Source organism: Scyliorhinus torazame, chromosome 16, assembly GCF_047496885.1.
Source record: "Scyliorhinus torazame isolate Kashiwa2021f chromosome 16, sScyTor2.1, whole genome shotgun sequence".
Taxonomy (NCBI): Eukaryota; Metazoa; Chordata; class Chondrichthyes; order Carcharhiniformes; family Scyliorhinidae; genus Scyliorhinus; species Scyliorhinus torazame.
Genome location: NC_092722.1, coordinates 95,348,382 through 95,364,796, shown reverse-complemented (window position 1 = coordinate 95,364,796; position 16,415 = coordinate 95,348,382). Strand labels below are relative to the sequence as shown.

The 16,415-nt window shown below is 51.2% G+C and overlaps 1 protein-coding gene across 2 annotated transcripts in view; it reads right to left on the bottom strand.

Moving 5' to 3' along the window:
- Positions 1-16,415, bottom strand: part of LOC140392956 (hexokinase-1-like) — a 1,204,152-nt gene that overhangs the window by 859,836 nt on the left and 327,901 nt on the right. For both annotated transcript variants that reach the window (XM_072478765.1, XM_072478766.1), the window contains exons 3-4: positions 8,832-8,980; positions 8,618-8,737 (exon numbers count right to left, since the gene is read on the bottom strand). In XM_072478765.1, coding sequence (XP_072334866.1) covers positions 8,618-8,737; positions 8,832-8,980 — 269 coding nt within the window. The remainder of the gene's footprint in view (positions 1-8,617; positions 8,738-8,831; positions 8,981-16,415) is intronic.

The window sequence follows — 16,415 nt, the reverse complement described above, 5'->3', positions numbered from 1 at the left end:
TGCACCCGTGCCAACTTACTCAGTGTCTAATTGTTTGGCCTTACGGGCCCTTTGACTACATCTACGTGGTTCCCCAGATGGTACAGCAGAACTGGAGGTGGACTCCTGTGATTCCTGCCCTCTGACACTGGATCCCTTTGGCAGCCGTTTCCTGGGGCGTCCTGGCCTAGATGGGCCAGGCTGCGGCCCGGGCGACTGGGATGGCGAGCTGCCAGCCTGTCCTGCCTGTTGCCCACCCGATGCACCTGGGACGGAAGGGGGGGGAGTCCGAGGTGTCGCGATGTACCGGGACCTCCCCTACAGGGGGAGCCGGAACGGACCACACCACCTCCTCCTCCCTTGGGGTGCCCGATGGCCCCCAGGCCTCTACATGGGTGGGGGATGCGAACGGGCTGGCCATCCGACGCCCCCCGACATCTGGCGCTGCCAGTCCTGGAGGCCCGTGCTGGTATCGACAGGGGTCTGCAGGTTTGCAGCCATGGAGCCCAGGGGGTTGGCAAACCCTGTCTGTGACAGTGCGACGCCGGCTCGCACATGGCCACTGGCGCCGATGCCCTCAGCGATGGCCTGCAGAGACTGGGCCATGGCCTGCTGAGACTGGGCCATGGCCTGCAGTGACTGGGCTATGGCGTTGAGCGCCTCTGCCATCTGGCGCTGGCACTGGCTCATGGCCTCCTGTGAGAGGGCAGCCATGTCCTGGGCCACAGACGCCACCTGCACGGAAAGCCCCAGGCCTCGCAAACCGTTCCCCATGTCTGACACCGTCGCACCCATTGCCTCCACCGCGGACGCCACCCGTGCGGTGTGAGCCTGGGTGGCACGCATGGCCGGCACCACTCCCAGCTCCTGGACGCGGGTGAACTCCTCCACCTGCGACTGCAGCCGCCGCAAGTCGGCCGTCACCCTCTTCGCTCGTCTCCGGGTCGGTGGTTTCATCGGATCTATGTGTGGGTGTGGTAACTCCAGGAACCCGGGATCCATCTGGGCGGCAGATGTTCGCTTGGGCTGGGCTGCCCTCCAACCGCCCGGCCCCTCTGCTGCTCCTACCTCCACCTGCTGTACCGGGACGGCTGTGTTGTGCGCACCAGTGAGTGTAGCAGACGCCTCATCACTAAAGTGCCCAAACGAGGAGAGTGTTTATGCGATGGTGGAGGGTGTTGGTGACAGCAGTGGCGTTGTGTCGTGCTCTTCGTCCCACTCTGAGTCCATGGCACTTTGGGGTGGGAGTTCGTCTCCACCCATCCACTCTGAGTCACTGTCCGGTATTTTGTCTTCCTGGGTAGTGCTGTCCCGGGTAGGGGTGCCCTGGGCAGTACTGTCCCGGGTAGTGGTGTCCTGGGTAGTGGTGTCCTGGCTCGGATGTGACGGGGGCCTGTCGCTGGGTGGTCGCTCCCGCACGTGACGGGGGTGTCGTCTCCCTGTTGCTCCAGGTCTCTCCGTCTCCCGTGGTGTGCGAGGGGCACCCTGCGGGCGTCGCATGTTGGAGGGTCTGGGTCTCTCCGTCTCCCGTGGCCTCCGAGGGGCATCCTGCGGGCGTCGCATGCTGGAGGGTCCGGGTCTCTCCGTCTCCCGTGGTCTCCGAGGGGCATCCTGCGGGCGTCGCATGCTGGAGGGTCCGGGTCTCTCCGTCTCCCATGGCCTCCGAGGGGCATCCTGCGGGCATCGCATGCTGGAGGGTCCGGGTCTCTCCATCTCCCGTGGTCTCCGAGGGGCATCCTGCGGGCGTCGCATGCTGGAGGGTCCGGGTCTCTCCGTCTCCCGTGGCCTCCAAGGGGCATCCTGCGGGCGTTGCATGCTGGAGGGTCCGGGTCTCTCCGTCTCCCGTGGTGTGCGAGGAGCATCCTGCGGGCGTCGCATGCTGGAGGGTCCGGGTCTTCTGTCTCCCATGGCCTCCGAGGGGCATCCTGCGGGAGCTCTGCATCTGCGGGGATGGGTGCCTGGATGTTTGGTCCTGCGATACACAATGAAGCATGCATGGTTAGACGTCAGGCAGTGATCAGGTGATATGGGGGAGGGGGATATAGGGGAGGGGGGATATGGGGACGGGCTGTCGGTGGCTCACTTGCAACCTCCCGGTCCTCAGGTCCGCCAGCCAGTTCCAGGGCCCTTTCCTCGTGTTCGGACAGTGTCCTCTCATCAGCGGGGCCTCCTCCAGTCCTCACATGCTCCCTATTGTTGTGTGCGCGCTTCTCCTGTGGGGGGGGGGGGGTGGCAGGGGTAAAAGGCAACACTGTTAGGCAGGTATATGAATGCACGCCATCGGTTGCACGTGCATTGCAGAGGTTAAGGTTAGGGCTGGATTCACTTGGGGATATGGGGGATATGGGGGAGGGGGGATATGGGGAGGGGGGATATGGGGGAGGGGGGATATGGGGAGGGGGCATATGGGGAGGGGGGATATGGGGGAGGAGGGATATGGGGGAGGGGGGATATGGGGGATATGGGGGAGGGGGGATATGGGGGAGGGGGATATGGGGGAGGGGGATATGGGGGAGGGGGGATATGGGGGAGGGGGGATATGGGGGACATGGGGAGGGGGGATATGGGGGAGGGGTGATATGGGGGATATGGGGGAGGGGGGATATGGTGGAGGGGGGATATGGGGAGGGGGATATGGGGGAGGGGGGATATGGGGATATGGAGGAGGGGGGTATATGGGGAGGGGGATATGGGGGATATGGGGGAGGGGGTATATTGGGAGGGGGGATATGGGGGAGGGGGGATATGGGGAGGGGGCATATGGGGGAGGGGGGATATGGGGAGGGGGGATATGGGGGAGGGGGGATATGGGGGAGGGGGGATATGGGGGAGGGGGGATATGGGGGATATGGGGGAGGGGGGATATGGGGAGGGGGATATGGGGGAGGGGGATATGGGGGATATGGGGGAGGGGGGATATGGGGGAGGCTCACCCTGCCTGCTCTGACGAGGTCGTTCACCTTCTTGTGGCACTGGGTGCCTGTCCGTGGTGTCAGGGCCGCAGCGGTGACGGCCTCTGCCACTTCCCTCCACAGACGCCGGCTGTGGCGTGGGGCAACTCTGCGGCCGTGCCCGGGATACAGGGCGGCCCTCCTCTGCTCCACCGCGTCCAGGAGCGCCTCCACATCCCGTGACTCGCACCTCGGGGCTGAGCGACGGCCAGCCATCAAGTCGGGTGTTCCGGCCGGGTGTTCCGGTCGGGTGGGGGGGAGCAGCGCGGCCTTATGAGCCGTCACGCCGTGCGGTGCGTATGACGCTGCACGGCGTGAACCACTGCGCAAGCGCGGATCCCGTTACGTCGCTGCTAGCCCATTTCGGGCCGGAGACTTTCGACCCATTTTTCCGACGTGACGCGAGTCGGATTTGCACCGTTTTTTGCGCCGATCGGCGGACTTTCCGCCGATAACGGAGAGTTTCGCACAAGATTTTCCACGCACAAAGCCTTGCTGACTGCCCCAAATCAGTCCTTGCCTCTCTAAATGCTTGTAGATCCTGTCTCTCAGAATACCTTCTAGCAACTTACCTACTACAGACGTTAGGCTCACCGGTCTGTAGTTCCTAGGCTTTTCACTGCTGCCCTTCTTAAACAAGGGCACAACATTCGCCGCTCTCCAATCTTCAGGCACCTCACCTGTGGCAGCCGATGATTCAAATATCTCTGTCAGGGGACCCGCAATTTCCTCGCTAGCCTCCCACAACATCCTGGGATACATTTCATCAGGTCCCGGGGATTTATCTACCTTGATGCGCTTTAAGACTTCCAGCACCTCCTCCTCTGTAATATGCACACTTCTCAAGATATCACTATTTATTTCCCTTAGTTTCCTAACATCCATGCCTTTCTCCACCGTGAATACCGATGAGAAATATTCATTCAGGATCTCACCCAACTCTTGTGGCTCTGCACATAGATGTCCTTGTTGATCCTTAAGAGGCCCTACTCTGTCCCTAGTTACTCTTTTTCCCAGATACATATCTGTAGAAGCTCTTTGGATTCTCCTTTGCATTATTTGCCAAAGCAATTTCATGTCCCCTTTTTGCCCTCCTGATTTCCCTCTTAACTCTATTTCGACAATCTCTATACTCTTTAAGGGATCCACTTGATCACAGTTGTTTATGTACGTCATATGCCTCCTTCTTCTTTTTGACCAGAGTCTCAATATCTCGAGTCATCCAGGGTTCCCTACTTCTACCAGCCTTGCCCTGCACTCTAAAGGGAATGTGCTTCCCCTGAACCCTGGTTAACACATTTTTAAAAGCCTCCCATTTACCAGCCGTCCCTTTGCCTGCCAAGTCTCCCCCAATCTACCTCTGAAAGTTCCTGTCTGATACCATCAAAATTGGCCTTGCCCCAGTTAAGAATTTTAACTCTTGGGCTAGACCTATCATTCTCCATAGCTATCTTAAAACTAATGGAGTTATGGTCACTTGTCCCAAAGTGATCCCTCACTAACACTTCTGTCACTTGCCCTTCCTTATTTCCCAAGACGAGGTCAAGTTTTGCCCCCTCTCTAGTCGGTCCATCCACATACTGAATGAGAAATTCCTCCTGAATACACTCAACAAATTTCCCTCCATCCAAGCCCCTAATGCTATGGCTGTCCCAGTCAATGTTGGGAAAGTTAAAGTCCCCTACTATTACCACCCTATTATTCTTGCAGCTATCTGTAATCTCCTTACATATTTGCTCCTCAATTTCCTGTTGACTATTTGGGGGCCTGTAGTACAGTCCTATCAAGGTGATCTCTCCCTTCTTATTTTTCAGTTCCACCCATATAGACTCAGTGGGCGAACCCTCGGATATATCCCCTCTAAGTACTGCCGTGATGTTCTCCCTAATCAAAAACGCCACTCCCCCTCCTCTCTTAACTCCTGTTCTATCCTTTCTATAGCATCTGTACCCCGGAACATTGAGCTGCCAGTCCTGCCCCTCCCTTAGCCATGTTTCAGTCATAGCTATAATATCCCAGTCCCATGTGCCCATCCATGCCCTGAGTTCATCCGCTTTGCCCGTCAGGCCCCTTGCATTGAAATAAATGCAGTTTCATGTAGACTTTCCTTGCTCTCTGCCCTGCTTTCTCTGGTCATGCTTTACACACTCTCCCTTCCTGCCTTTTGTTTCCTTCCCCACTGACTTCCGACATCGGTTCCCATCCCCCTTGTTGTTATCTCTGGGTTGTTGCCGTGCCACGTGATAATGAGATGAGGAATAGGGAGAGAGAGCAATTAAACACGTGGCTACAGGGATGGTGCAGGCGGAAGGGATTCAGATTTCTGGATAACTGGGGCTCTTTCTGGGGAAGGTGGGACCTCTACACACAGGATGGTCTACATCTGAACCTGAGGGGCACAAATATCCTGGGGGGGAGATTTGTTAGTGCTCTTTGGGGGGGTTTAAACTAATGCAGCAGGGGCATGGGAACCTGGATTGTAGTTTTAGGGTACGAGAGATTGAGAGTATAGAGGTCAGGAGCACAGATTTGACTTCGCAGGAGGGGGCCAGTGTTCAGGTAGGTGGTTTGAAGTGTGTCTACTTCAATGCCAGGAGTATACAAAATAAGGTATGGGAATTGGCAGCATGGGTTGGTACCAGGGACTTCGATGTTGTGGCCATTTCGGAGACATGGATAGAGCAGGGACAGGAGTGGTTGTTGCAGGTTCCGGGGTTTAGGTGTTTTAGTAAGCTCAGAGAAGGAGGCAAAAGAGGGGGAGGTGTGGCGCTGCTAGTCAAAAACAGTATTACGGTGGCGGAGAGGATGCTAGATGGGGACTCTTCTTCCGAGGTAGTATGGGCTGAGGTTAGAAACAGGAAAGGAGAGGTCACCCTGTTGGGAGATTTCTATAGGCCTCCAAATAGTTCTAGGGATGTAGAGGAAAGGATGGCGAAGATGATTCTAGATAAGAGCGAAAGTAACAGGGTAGTTATTATGGGAGACTTTAACTTTCCAAATATTGACTGGAAAAGATATAGTTCGAGTACATTAGATGGGTCGTTTTTTGTACAATGTGTGCAGGAGGGTTTCCTGACACAAAATGTTGACAGGCCAACAAGAGGAGAGGCCACATTGGATTTGGTTTTGGGTAATGAACCAGGCCAGGTGTTAGATGTGGAGGTAGGTGAGCACTTTGGGGACAGTGACCACAATTCGGTGACGTTTACGTTAGTGATGGAAAGGGATATGTATACCCCGCAGGGCAAGAGTTATAGCTGGGGGAAGGGCAATTATGATGCCATGAGACATGACTTGGGGGGGATAGGTTGGAGAAGTAGGCTGCAAGTGTTGGGCACACTGGATATGTGGAGCTTGTTCAAGGAACAGCTACTGCGTGTTCTTGATAAGTACGTACCGGTCAGGCAGGGAGGAAGGCGTCAAGCGAGGGGACCGTGGTTTACCAAAGAAGTGGAATCTCTTGTTAAGAGGAAGAAGGAGGCCTATGTGAAGATGAGGTGTGAAGTTTCAGTTGGGGCGCTTGATACTTACAAGGTAGCGAGGATGGATCTAAAGAGAGAGCTAAGATGAGCAAGGAGGGGACATGAGAAGTATTTGGCAGGTAGGATCAAGGAAAACCCAAAAGCTTTCTATAGGTATGTCAGGAATAAAAGAATGACTAGGGTAAGAGTAGGGCCAGTCAAGGACAGGGATGGGAAGTTGAGTGTGGAGTCTGAAGAGATAGGCGAGATACTAAATGAATATTTTTCATCAGTATTCACTCAGGAAAAAGATAATGTTGTGGAGGGGAATGCTGAGACCCAGGCTATTAGAATAGATGGTATTGAGGTACGTAGGGAAGAGGGGTTGGCAATTCTGGACAGGCTGAAAATAGATAAGTCCCCGGGGCCTGATGGGATTTATCCTAGGATTCTCTGGGAAGCCAGGGAAGAGATTGCTGGGCCTTTGGCTTTGATTTTTATGTCATCATTGGCTACAGGAATAGTGCCAGAGGACTGGAGGATAGCAAATGTGGTTCCTTTGTTCAAAAAGGGGAGTAGAGACAACCCCGGCAACTATAGACCGGTGAGCCTCACGTCTGTAGTGGGTAAAGTCTTGGAGGGGATTATAAGAGTCAAGATTTATAATCATCTAGATAGGAATAATATGATTAGGGATAGTCAGCATGGCTTTGTGAAGGGTAGGTCATGCCTCACAAACCTTATCGAGTTCTTTGAGAAGGTGACTGAACAGGTAGACGAGGGTAGAGCAGTTGATGTGGTGTATATGGATTTCAGTAAAGCGTTTGATAAGGTTTCCCACGGTAGGCTATTGCAGAAAATACGGAGGCTGGAGATTGAGGGTGATTTAGAGATGTGGATCAGAAATTGGCTAGCTGAAAGAAGACAGAGCATGGTGGTTGATGGTAAATGTTCAGAATGGAGTTCAGTTACATGTGGTGTACCACAAGGATCTGTTCTGGGGCCATTGCTGTTTGTCATTTTTATCAATGACCTAGAGGAGGGCGCAGAAGGGTGGGTGAGTAAATTTGCAGACGACACTAAAGTCGGTGGTGTTGTCGCCAGTGCGGAAGGATGTTACAGGTTACAGAGGGACATAGATAAGCTGCCGAGCTGGGCTGAGAGGTGGCAAATGGAGTTTAATGTAGAGAAGTGTGAGGTGATTCACTTTGGAAGGAATAACAGGAATGCGGAATATTTGGCTAATGGTAAAGTTCTTGGAAGTGTGGATGAGCAAAGGGATCTCGGTGTCCATGTACATAGATCCCTGAAAGTTGCCACCCAGGTTGATAGGGTTGTGAAGAAGGCCTATGGAGTGTTGGCCTTTATTGGTAGAGGGATTGAGTTCCGGAGTCATGAGGTCATGTTGCAGCTGTACAGAACTCTGGTACGGCCGCATTTGGAGTATTGCGTACAGTTCTGGTCACCTCATTATAGGAAGGACGTGGAAGCTTTGGAGCGGGTGCAGAGGAGATTTACCAGGATGTTGCCTGGTATGGAGGGAAAATCTTATGAGGAAAGGCTGATGGACTTGAGGTTGTTTTCGTTAGAGAGAAGAAGGTTAAGAGGAGACTTAATAGAGGCATACAAAATGATCAGGGGGTTAGATAGGGTGGACAGTGAGAGCCTTCTCCCGCGGATGGAAATGGCTAGCATGAGGGGACATAGCCTTAAACTGAGATATTGGACAGAGGTCAGAGGTAGGTTCTTTATGCAAAGAGTGGTGAGGCCGTGGAATGCCCTACCTGCAACAGTAGTGAACTCGCCAACATTGAGGGCATTTAAAAGTTTATTGGATAAGCTTATGGATGATAATGGCATAGTGTAGGTTAGATGGCTTTTGTTTTTTGACTTCCCATGTCGGTGCAACATCGTGGGCCGAAGGGCCTGTACTGCGCTGTATCGTTCTACGTTCTATGTTCTGTAACTTGGACATTTAAGATGGTTGTTTGTGCTAGTCAGGAACAGTGAGAATTTGAGATTGCTCAATGTGAGGCATATATTTTGAAACTAAGTTCAATGGATAGGAATCAAAAATGGGAGTCAGACTGGTTTGTCCCATTCTCACACCATCAGTAGCACCAGGAAACACAGTTTAGGATTATACCGCTGGTACAGTTATCTGTCAAGCAAACAATCTAAACCTCTCGCCTCACCGCTCACTCTCACCTCACCGCTCACTCTCACCTCATCCAGTTTGCTTTGTCTGCAGGGAAAGGAAAAAGTGAAGCCAAGAGGAAGTTTTTTATCTTTGATTCCCTGTTTCTGAATAAAATCTCCCAGGCACTCAGCGATGTGGTCAAAAAACTGTAAGGCAGAGAGGGGAACAAATGGTCATGAGTGGTGTAGATTTATCAGTCTGTGTTTATTGCAGTTATAAGATTTGATATAATGAAGTTACCTGTTGGCGATTGCCATATTTCAGATCCTCAGGGATGGAATAGACCTGGCTGAATGCCTGGACCACTTGTCGCCCATCTTCTGACACTTTGACCCTTAACACACGGAATACAGAGCCTCCCAGGTCCAGTGCCAAAAAGTCTCCCCTTTCTGACACAAAATAAAAAGTTGGGGACACGCAGTAAAGCATGGAGAATGATGAGCTTAACATAATTTATATTAGTAAAGGAAACTTACAGGAGAAATGAATGGGACTAAAAGCTGACAAACCCTCTGGCCCTAATTTCCTATGTTCTGGGGTTTGAGGTGAGGTGTTACATTGTGAATCCAACATTTCCACTATCTCCAGCACATCTGTCCCCTCTCTTTCTACATCAATGTTGGCGAGTTCACTACTGTTGCAGGTAGGGCATTCCACGGCCTCACCACTCTTTGCATAAAGAACCTACCTCTGACATCTGTCCTATATCTCAGTTTAAGGCTATGTCCCCTCGTGCTAGCCATTTCCATCCGCGGGAGAAGGCTCTCACTGTCCACCCTATCTAACCCCCTGATCATTTTGTATGCCTCTATTAAGTCTCCTCTTAACCTTCTTCTCTCTAACGAAAACAACCTCAAGTCCATCAGCCTTTCCTCATGAGGGCAGCACGGTAGCAGAGTGGTTAGCACAATTGCTTCACAGCTCCAGGGTCCCAGGTTCGATTCCCGGCTTGGGTCACTGTCTGTGCGGAGTCTGCACGTTCTCCCAGTGTGTGCGTGGGTTTCCTCCGGGTGCTCCAGTTTCCTCCCACAGTCCAAAGATGTGCAGGTTAGATGGATTGGCTATGCTAAATTGCCCTTAGTGTCCAAAATTGTCCTTAGTGTTGGGTGGGGTTACGGGGTTATGGGATTATGGGGATAGGGCAGAGTTGTGGGCTTGGATAGGGTGCTCTTTCCAAGAGCCGGTGCAGACTCGATGGGCCAAATGGCCTCCTTCTGCACTGTAACTTCTATGATCTATGATCATGGAAGGTCAGTTCCCACTATCATGCCCTGCTTCACTCCTCATTAACGTTCCTTCTCACAGCATCTTTCCACATAAACTCAAGCCTTTTCCCTCCTGTCTCCTCAACAGCAAAGGACAGCATTCATTCCAGGTGAAAGAGATTTACATGTGCTTCTTTCAATTTAGTCAACTGTATTTGCTGCTCACTGTGTGGTCTCCCCTACATTGGTCAGCTAAAACACAGACTGGGTGGCTGCTTGGTAGCACACCTTCATTCAGTCTACAAGCATGACCCTGACCTTCCTGAGACCTCTTATTTAAATTCTCCACTTTATTCTCACACTGACATCTCTGTCCTTGGCCTGTTGCAATGTTCCAGTCAAGCTGAGGTAAACTTGAGGAGTCAGAGAATCATAGAGGTCAACAGTACAGAAAAGACCCTCAGCCCATCGCATCTGCACTACTGCACTTGGCTTTGTATGCCTTGGCATCACACATACACATCTAAATACTTTTTAAATGTTATGAGGGTCTCTGCCTCCACCACCCTTTCAGGCAGTGAGTTTTCCTCACATCCCCCTACCTTAAACCTATGCCACCTGGCCATTGATTCCCCCACCAAGGGATACATTTCTTCCTGTCTACTCTATCTATTCCCCTCATAATTTTATACATCTCAATCATGTCCCCCCTCATTCTCCTCTGCCCCAAAGAAAAAAATCCCATCTATACAATAACGCCAGTGCAGAAGGAGGCCATTTGGCAGATCGAGTCTGATCCAACCCTCTGAAAGACCTCCCTACCTAGGCCCACTCCCCTGACCCATCCCTGAAACCCCATGACCCCACCTAACCTGTACATCCCTGCGCACTAAAGGACAATTTACCATGGCAAATCCACCTTGTCATAATATACACCAGTATATCATGGTGCAGACACACACTGATGGACACACAGTGGGACCAATCAACACACAACACCGCAGCCAATCACCAGGGAGAGCACATGCACTAAAAAAAAAGGTCGCACCCTGAGGACGACGGTGCCGTCCATTCATGTCCCAGACCTCAACCACGTTCCGGTCCTTCAATGAATGCAGCTGTCTCGTGCACAGCACAAGGTGGCTCATGACTCCCGTGCAGCTGATCTCCCTGCTCTGGCTCCAGCTGACAATGTCCGCATCCATCTTCCGGGTGGTGGCTGGTCTGCAACCGCTGTTGTCCTTCGGCAGGTGGCCCCCCGCTCGTTGCTGGTTCGTCTACCGGATGGCTCCATTCTGCGCCGCAATCGACGTGCCCTTCATCTCGTTCCGTGCTCACTACGTGATCCTCCACCATTGCCTCGCCCTCCTGTTGACCCTGATCTGGACTATGCAGAGATTCCTGTCACACTGCATCCTCCTCACTCTGACGCAGTCCAGCCCGCTCCTCAGCCGGCGGCTCCCGACCCACCCTTGAGGCGGTCAACCAGAATTCGCCACCCACCTCAGAGACTTAATTTGTGAACTTTGTGGACTTATGGACTTTCTGATTTGTTCTGTTCTTCCGTTTAATCGTTCAAGTGGTTTGTATATAGTGTTCATCTCGTTATTCTTGTGACACACTGTTTTTCTGCACCAGGCACCTTCCCATGTAAATAGCTTAGTTTTCATGAACATAGTCCTGTAAATATTTCGCACACACGTAGTCAGGAACATTCACCATACAATATTTATTGCCACGCAGGTACATTTTTTATAAAAGGGGGGATGTCATAATATACACCAGTATATCATGGTGCAGACACACACTGATGGACACACAGTGGGACCAATCAACATACACAACACTGCAGCCAATCACCAGTTAGAGCACACGCACTATAAAGACAGGGGGCATCAGAGTTCCCGCTCATTCGAGCTGCAGCTTCCTAGTAGGACAGAGCTCACAGCCTGTAACACAGGCATTCACCATGTACTGAGTGCATCGACTGGTTAGGACAAGGCAAAGGTCTTTAGTTAAAGCCAGTATCGTATTCACCCACAGTCTGAGTATGTTTAAACAGTTAATGATTCAATAAAATAGTGTAGCACTATTTCAAGTATTGGTGACCTGTATGTAATTCAGAACACCCAACACATCACACCGAACCTGCATATCTTTGGATTGTGGGAGGAAACCAGAGCACCCAGAGGAAATCCACTCAGACACAGGGAAAAAGTGCAAACTCCACAGAGACAGTCACCCAAGCTTGGAATTGAACCTGGGTCCCTGGCACTGTGAGGCAGAAGTGCTAACCACTGTGTCACCGTGCCTCTTCATAGAGAATCTCCCTTCACAGCTAAAGCTTCCAGCCCAGGCAACATCCCGGTAAATCTCCTCTGCACCCTTTCCAGTGCTATCACATCCCCTCCTACAAAGTGGATTCCAGAACTGTGCACAATACTCTAGCTGTGGCCTAACCAGCGTTTGAAACAGTTTCAGCATAACTTCCCTGCTCTCACAATCTATGCCTTGACTAATAACGGCAAGCATACCTACCATATGCTTTCTTAACCACTGTATCCACTTGCCATGCTACCTTAAGGAATGGGTGTACATGCACACCAAGGTCCCTCTGATCCTCGGTGCTTCCAAGGGTCCTGCTGTTTATTATATATACCCTTATCTTGTTTGTTTTGCCCAAGTGCATCATCTCACACTTATCCGGATTGAATTCCATTTGCCGCTGATCAGACCATCTGATCAGCCTGTCTATATCCTCCTGTAATCTAGGGCTATTCTCCTCACTATTTACCATCCCACCAATTTTCATATCATCCACGAACTTACTGATCAACCCTCCTATATTCAAGTCTAAATCATTGATATAATATTTTTATTCGGTCATGGGACGTCGGCATCACAGACTGGGCCAGCATTTATTGCCCATCCGTAATTGCCCATGAGGGGCAGTTAAGATGCTGTGCGTCTGAAGTCATGCAGGCCAGACCAGGTAGCGACAGCAGATTCCTCCCCCAAAGGACATTAGTGAACCAGATGGGTTTTTACGACAATTGACAATGGTTTCATGGACATAGTTAAACTTTTAATTCCAGATTTTTATTGAATTTGAATTTCAACATCTGCCGTGGCAGGATTTGACCCGGGTCTCAGAGCATGACTCTCAGTCTCTGGTTTACTAGTTCAGTGACAATACCACTATACCACCGCCTCCCCTATAAACCAGAAACAGCAGGCGTCCAGTCATAAAAATATCCCTTGACTATCACCCTTTGCTTCCTGGGCAGCACAGTAGCATAGTGGTTAGCACTATGGCTTCACAGCACCATGGTCCCAGGTTCGATTCCCATTTGGGTCACTGTCTGTGCGGAGTCTGCACATTCTCCCCGTGTGTGTGTGGGTTTCCTCCGGGTGCTCCAGTTTCCTCCCACAGTCCAAAGATGTGCAGGTTACGTGGATTGGCCATGATAAATTGCCCTTAGGTTAGATGGGATTGCTGGGTTACGGGGATAGGGTGGAGGTGTGGGCTTAAGTAGGGTGCTGTTTCCAAGAGCCGGTGCAGACTCGATGGGCCGAATGGCCTCCTTCTGCACTGTAAATTCTATGATTCTATGATTCCTGCCACTCAGCCAATTCTGGATCCAATTTACCAAATTTCCTTGGATCCCATTACCTTCGCTATCAGTCTCCCATGTGGGACCTTATCAAAAGCCTTGTTGAAGTCCAAGTAGACTACGTCAAATGCATTGCTGTCCTCTGCACACCTAGTCACCTCTTCGAAAAATTCAATCAAGTTGGTCAGACAATGCCACTTAACAAAACCATGCTGACAGTTCTTGATTAATCCCTGCCTCTCCAAATGCAGATTAATTCTGACTCAGAATTGCTTCCAATCGTTTCCCCACCACTGAGTTTAGACTGGCTCATCTGTAATTTCCTGGTTTATCACTTCCTCCTTTCTTGAATAATAGTACCACATTGGCTATCCTCCAGTCCTCCATCTCCTGTGGCCAGAGAGGAATTGAAAATTATTGCGAACACCCCTGCTATTTTCTCCCTTGCCTCACTCAGCAGCCATACATTTCATCTGGCCCTGGAAATTTGTCTACCTTTAAGCCTGTCAGACCACTCAGAACCTCCTCTCTGGCTATGTTAATCGCTTTAATTTTATTATAGTCCTCTTCTCCTGGATTTCTATACCCACACTGTTCCTCTCCCAAATGAACATTAGACCATAAGACATAGAAGCAGAATTAGGCCACTCGAGTCTGCTCTGCCATTCAATCATGGCTAATATTTTTCTCATCACATTCTCCTGCCTTCTCCCCATAACCCCTGATCCCCTTATTAATCAAGAACCTATCTATCTCTGTCTATAAGACACTCAGTGATTTGGCCTCCACAGCCTTCTGCGGCAAAGAATTCCACAGATTCACCACCCTCTGGCTGAAGAAATTCCTCCTCATCTCTGTTATAAAGGATCTCTGTCCTGCCCAGACTGAGACTGAGCTCAGCTCCGGCCCAGACTGCGACTGAGCTCAGCTCCTGCCCAGACTGAGACTGAGCTCAGCTCCGGCCCAGACTGAGACTCTCAGCTCCTGCCCAGGGTGTGACTTAGCTCAGCTCCTGCCCAGACTGAGACTCCGCTCCGCTCCTGCCTAGACTGAGACTGAGCTCCGCTCCTGCCAAGACTGAGAATGAGCTCAGCTCCTGCCCAGATTGAGACTGAGCTCCACTCCTGCCCAGACTGCGACTGAGCTCAGCTCCTGCCCAGACTGAGACTGAGCTCAGCCCTTGCCCAGACTGAGATTGGACAAGATTTATAATCATCTAGATAGGAATAATATGATCAGGGATAGTCAGCATGGCTTTGTGAAGGGTAGGTCATGCCTCACAAACCTTATTGAGTTCTTTGAGAAGGTGACTGAACAGGTAGACGAGGGTAGAGCAGTTGATGTGGTGTATATGGATTTCAGCAAAGCGTTTGATAAGGTTCCCCACGGTAGGCTATTGCAAAAAATACGGAGGCTGGGGATTGAGGGTGATTTAGAGATGTGGATCAGAAATTGGCTAGCTGAAAGAAGACAGAGGGTGGTGGTTGATGGGAAATGTTCAGAATGGAGTACAGTCACAAGTGGAGTACCACAAGGATCTGTTCTGGGGCCGTTGCTGTTTGTCATTTTTATCAATGACCTAGAGGAAGGCGCAGAAGGGTGGGTGAGTAAATTTGCAGACGATGCTAAAGTCGGTGGTGTTGTCGATAGTGTGGAAGGATGTAGCAGGTTACAGAGGGATATAGATAAGCTGCAGAGCTGGGCTGAGAGGTGGCAAATGGAGTTTAATGTAGAGAAGTGTGAGGTGATTCACTTTGGAAGGAATAACAGGAATGCGGAATATTTGGCTCATGGTAAAGTTCTTGAAAGTGTGGATGAGCAGAGGGATCTAGGTGTCCATGTACATAGATCCCTGAAAGTTGCCACCCAGGTTGATAGGGTTGTGAAGAAGGCCTATGGAGTGTTGGCCTTTATTGGTAGAGGGATTGAGTTCCGGAGTCGGGAGGTCATGTTGCAGCTGTACAGAACTCTGGTCCGGCCGCATTTGGAGTATTGCGTACAGTTCTGGTCACCGCATTATAGGAAGGACGTGGAGGCTTTGGAGCGGGTGCAGAGGAGATTTACCAGGATGTTGCCTGGTATGGAGGGAAAATCTTATGAGGAAAGGCTGACGGACTTGAGGTTGTTTTCGTTGGAGAGAAGAAGGTTAAGAGGAGACTTAATAGAGGCATACAAAATGATCAGGGGGTTAGATAGGGTGGACAGTGAGAGCCTTCTCCCGCGGATGGATATGGCTGGCACGAGGGGACATAACTTTAAACTGAGGGGTAATAGATATAGGACAGAGGTCAGAGGTAGGTTCTTTACGCAAAGAGTAGTGAGGCCGTGGAATGCCCTACCTGCTACAGTAGTGAACTCGCCAACATTGAGGGCATTTAAAAGTTTATTGGATAAACATATGGATGATAATGGCATAGTGTAGGTTAGATGGCTTTTGTTTCGGTGCAACATCGTGGGCCGAAGAGCCTGTACTGCGCTGTATTGTTCTATGTTCTATGTTCTATGAGACTCTCAGCTCCTGCCCAGAGTGTGACTGAGCTCAGCTCCTGCCCAGACTGAGACTGAGCTCCACTCCTGCCCAGATTGAGACTGAGCTCCGCTCCTGCCCAGACTGACACTGAGCTCAGCTCCTGCTCAGACTGAGAATGAGCTCCGCTCCTGCCCAGACTGAGACTGAGCTCCGCTCCTGTCCAGACTGAGACTGAGCTCTGCTCCTGCCCAGACTGAGACGGAGCTCTGCTCCTGCCCAGACTGAGACTGAGCTCCGCTCCTGCCCAGATTGAGACTGAGCTCAGCTCCTGCCCAGACTGAGACTGAGCTCCGCTCCTGTCCACCTGAGAATGAGCTCAGCCCCTGCCCAGACTGAGACTCTCAGCTCCTGCCCAGAGTGTGACTGAGCTCAGCTCCTGCCCAGACTGAGACTGAGCTCCGCTCCTGTCAAGACTGAGAATGAGCTCGGCTCCTGCCCAGACTGAGACTGAGCTCCGCTCCTGCCCAGATTGAGA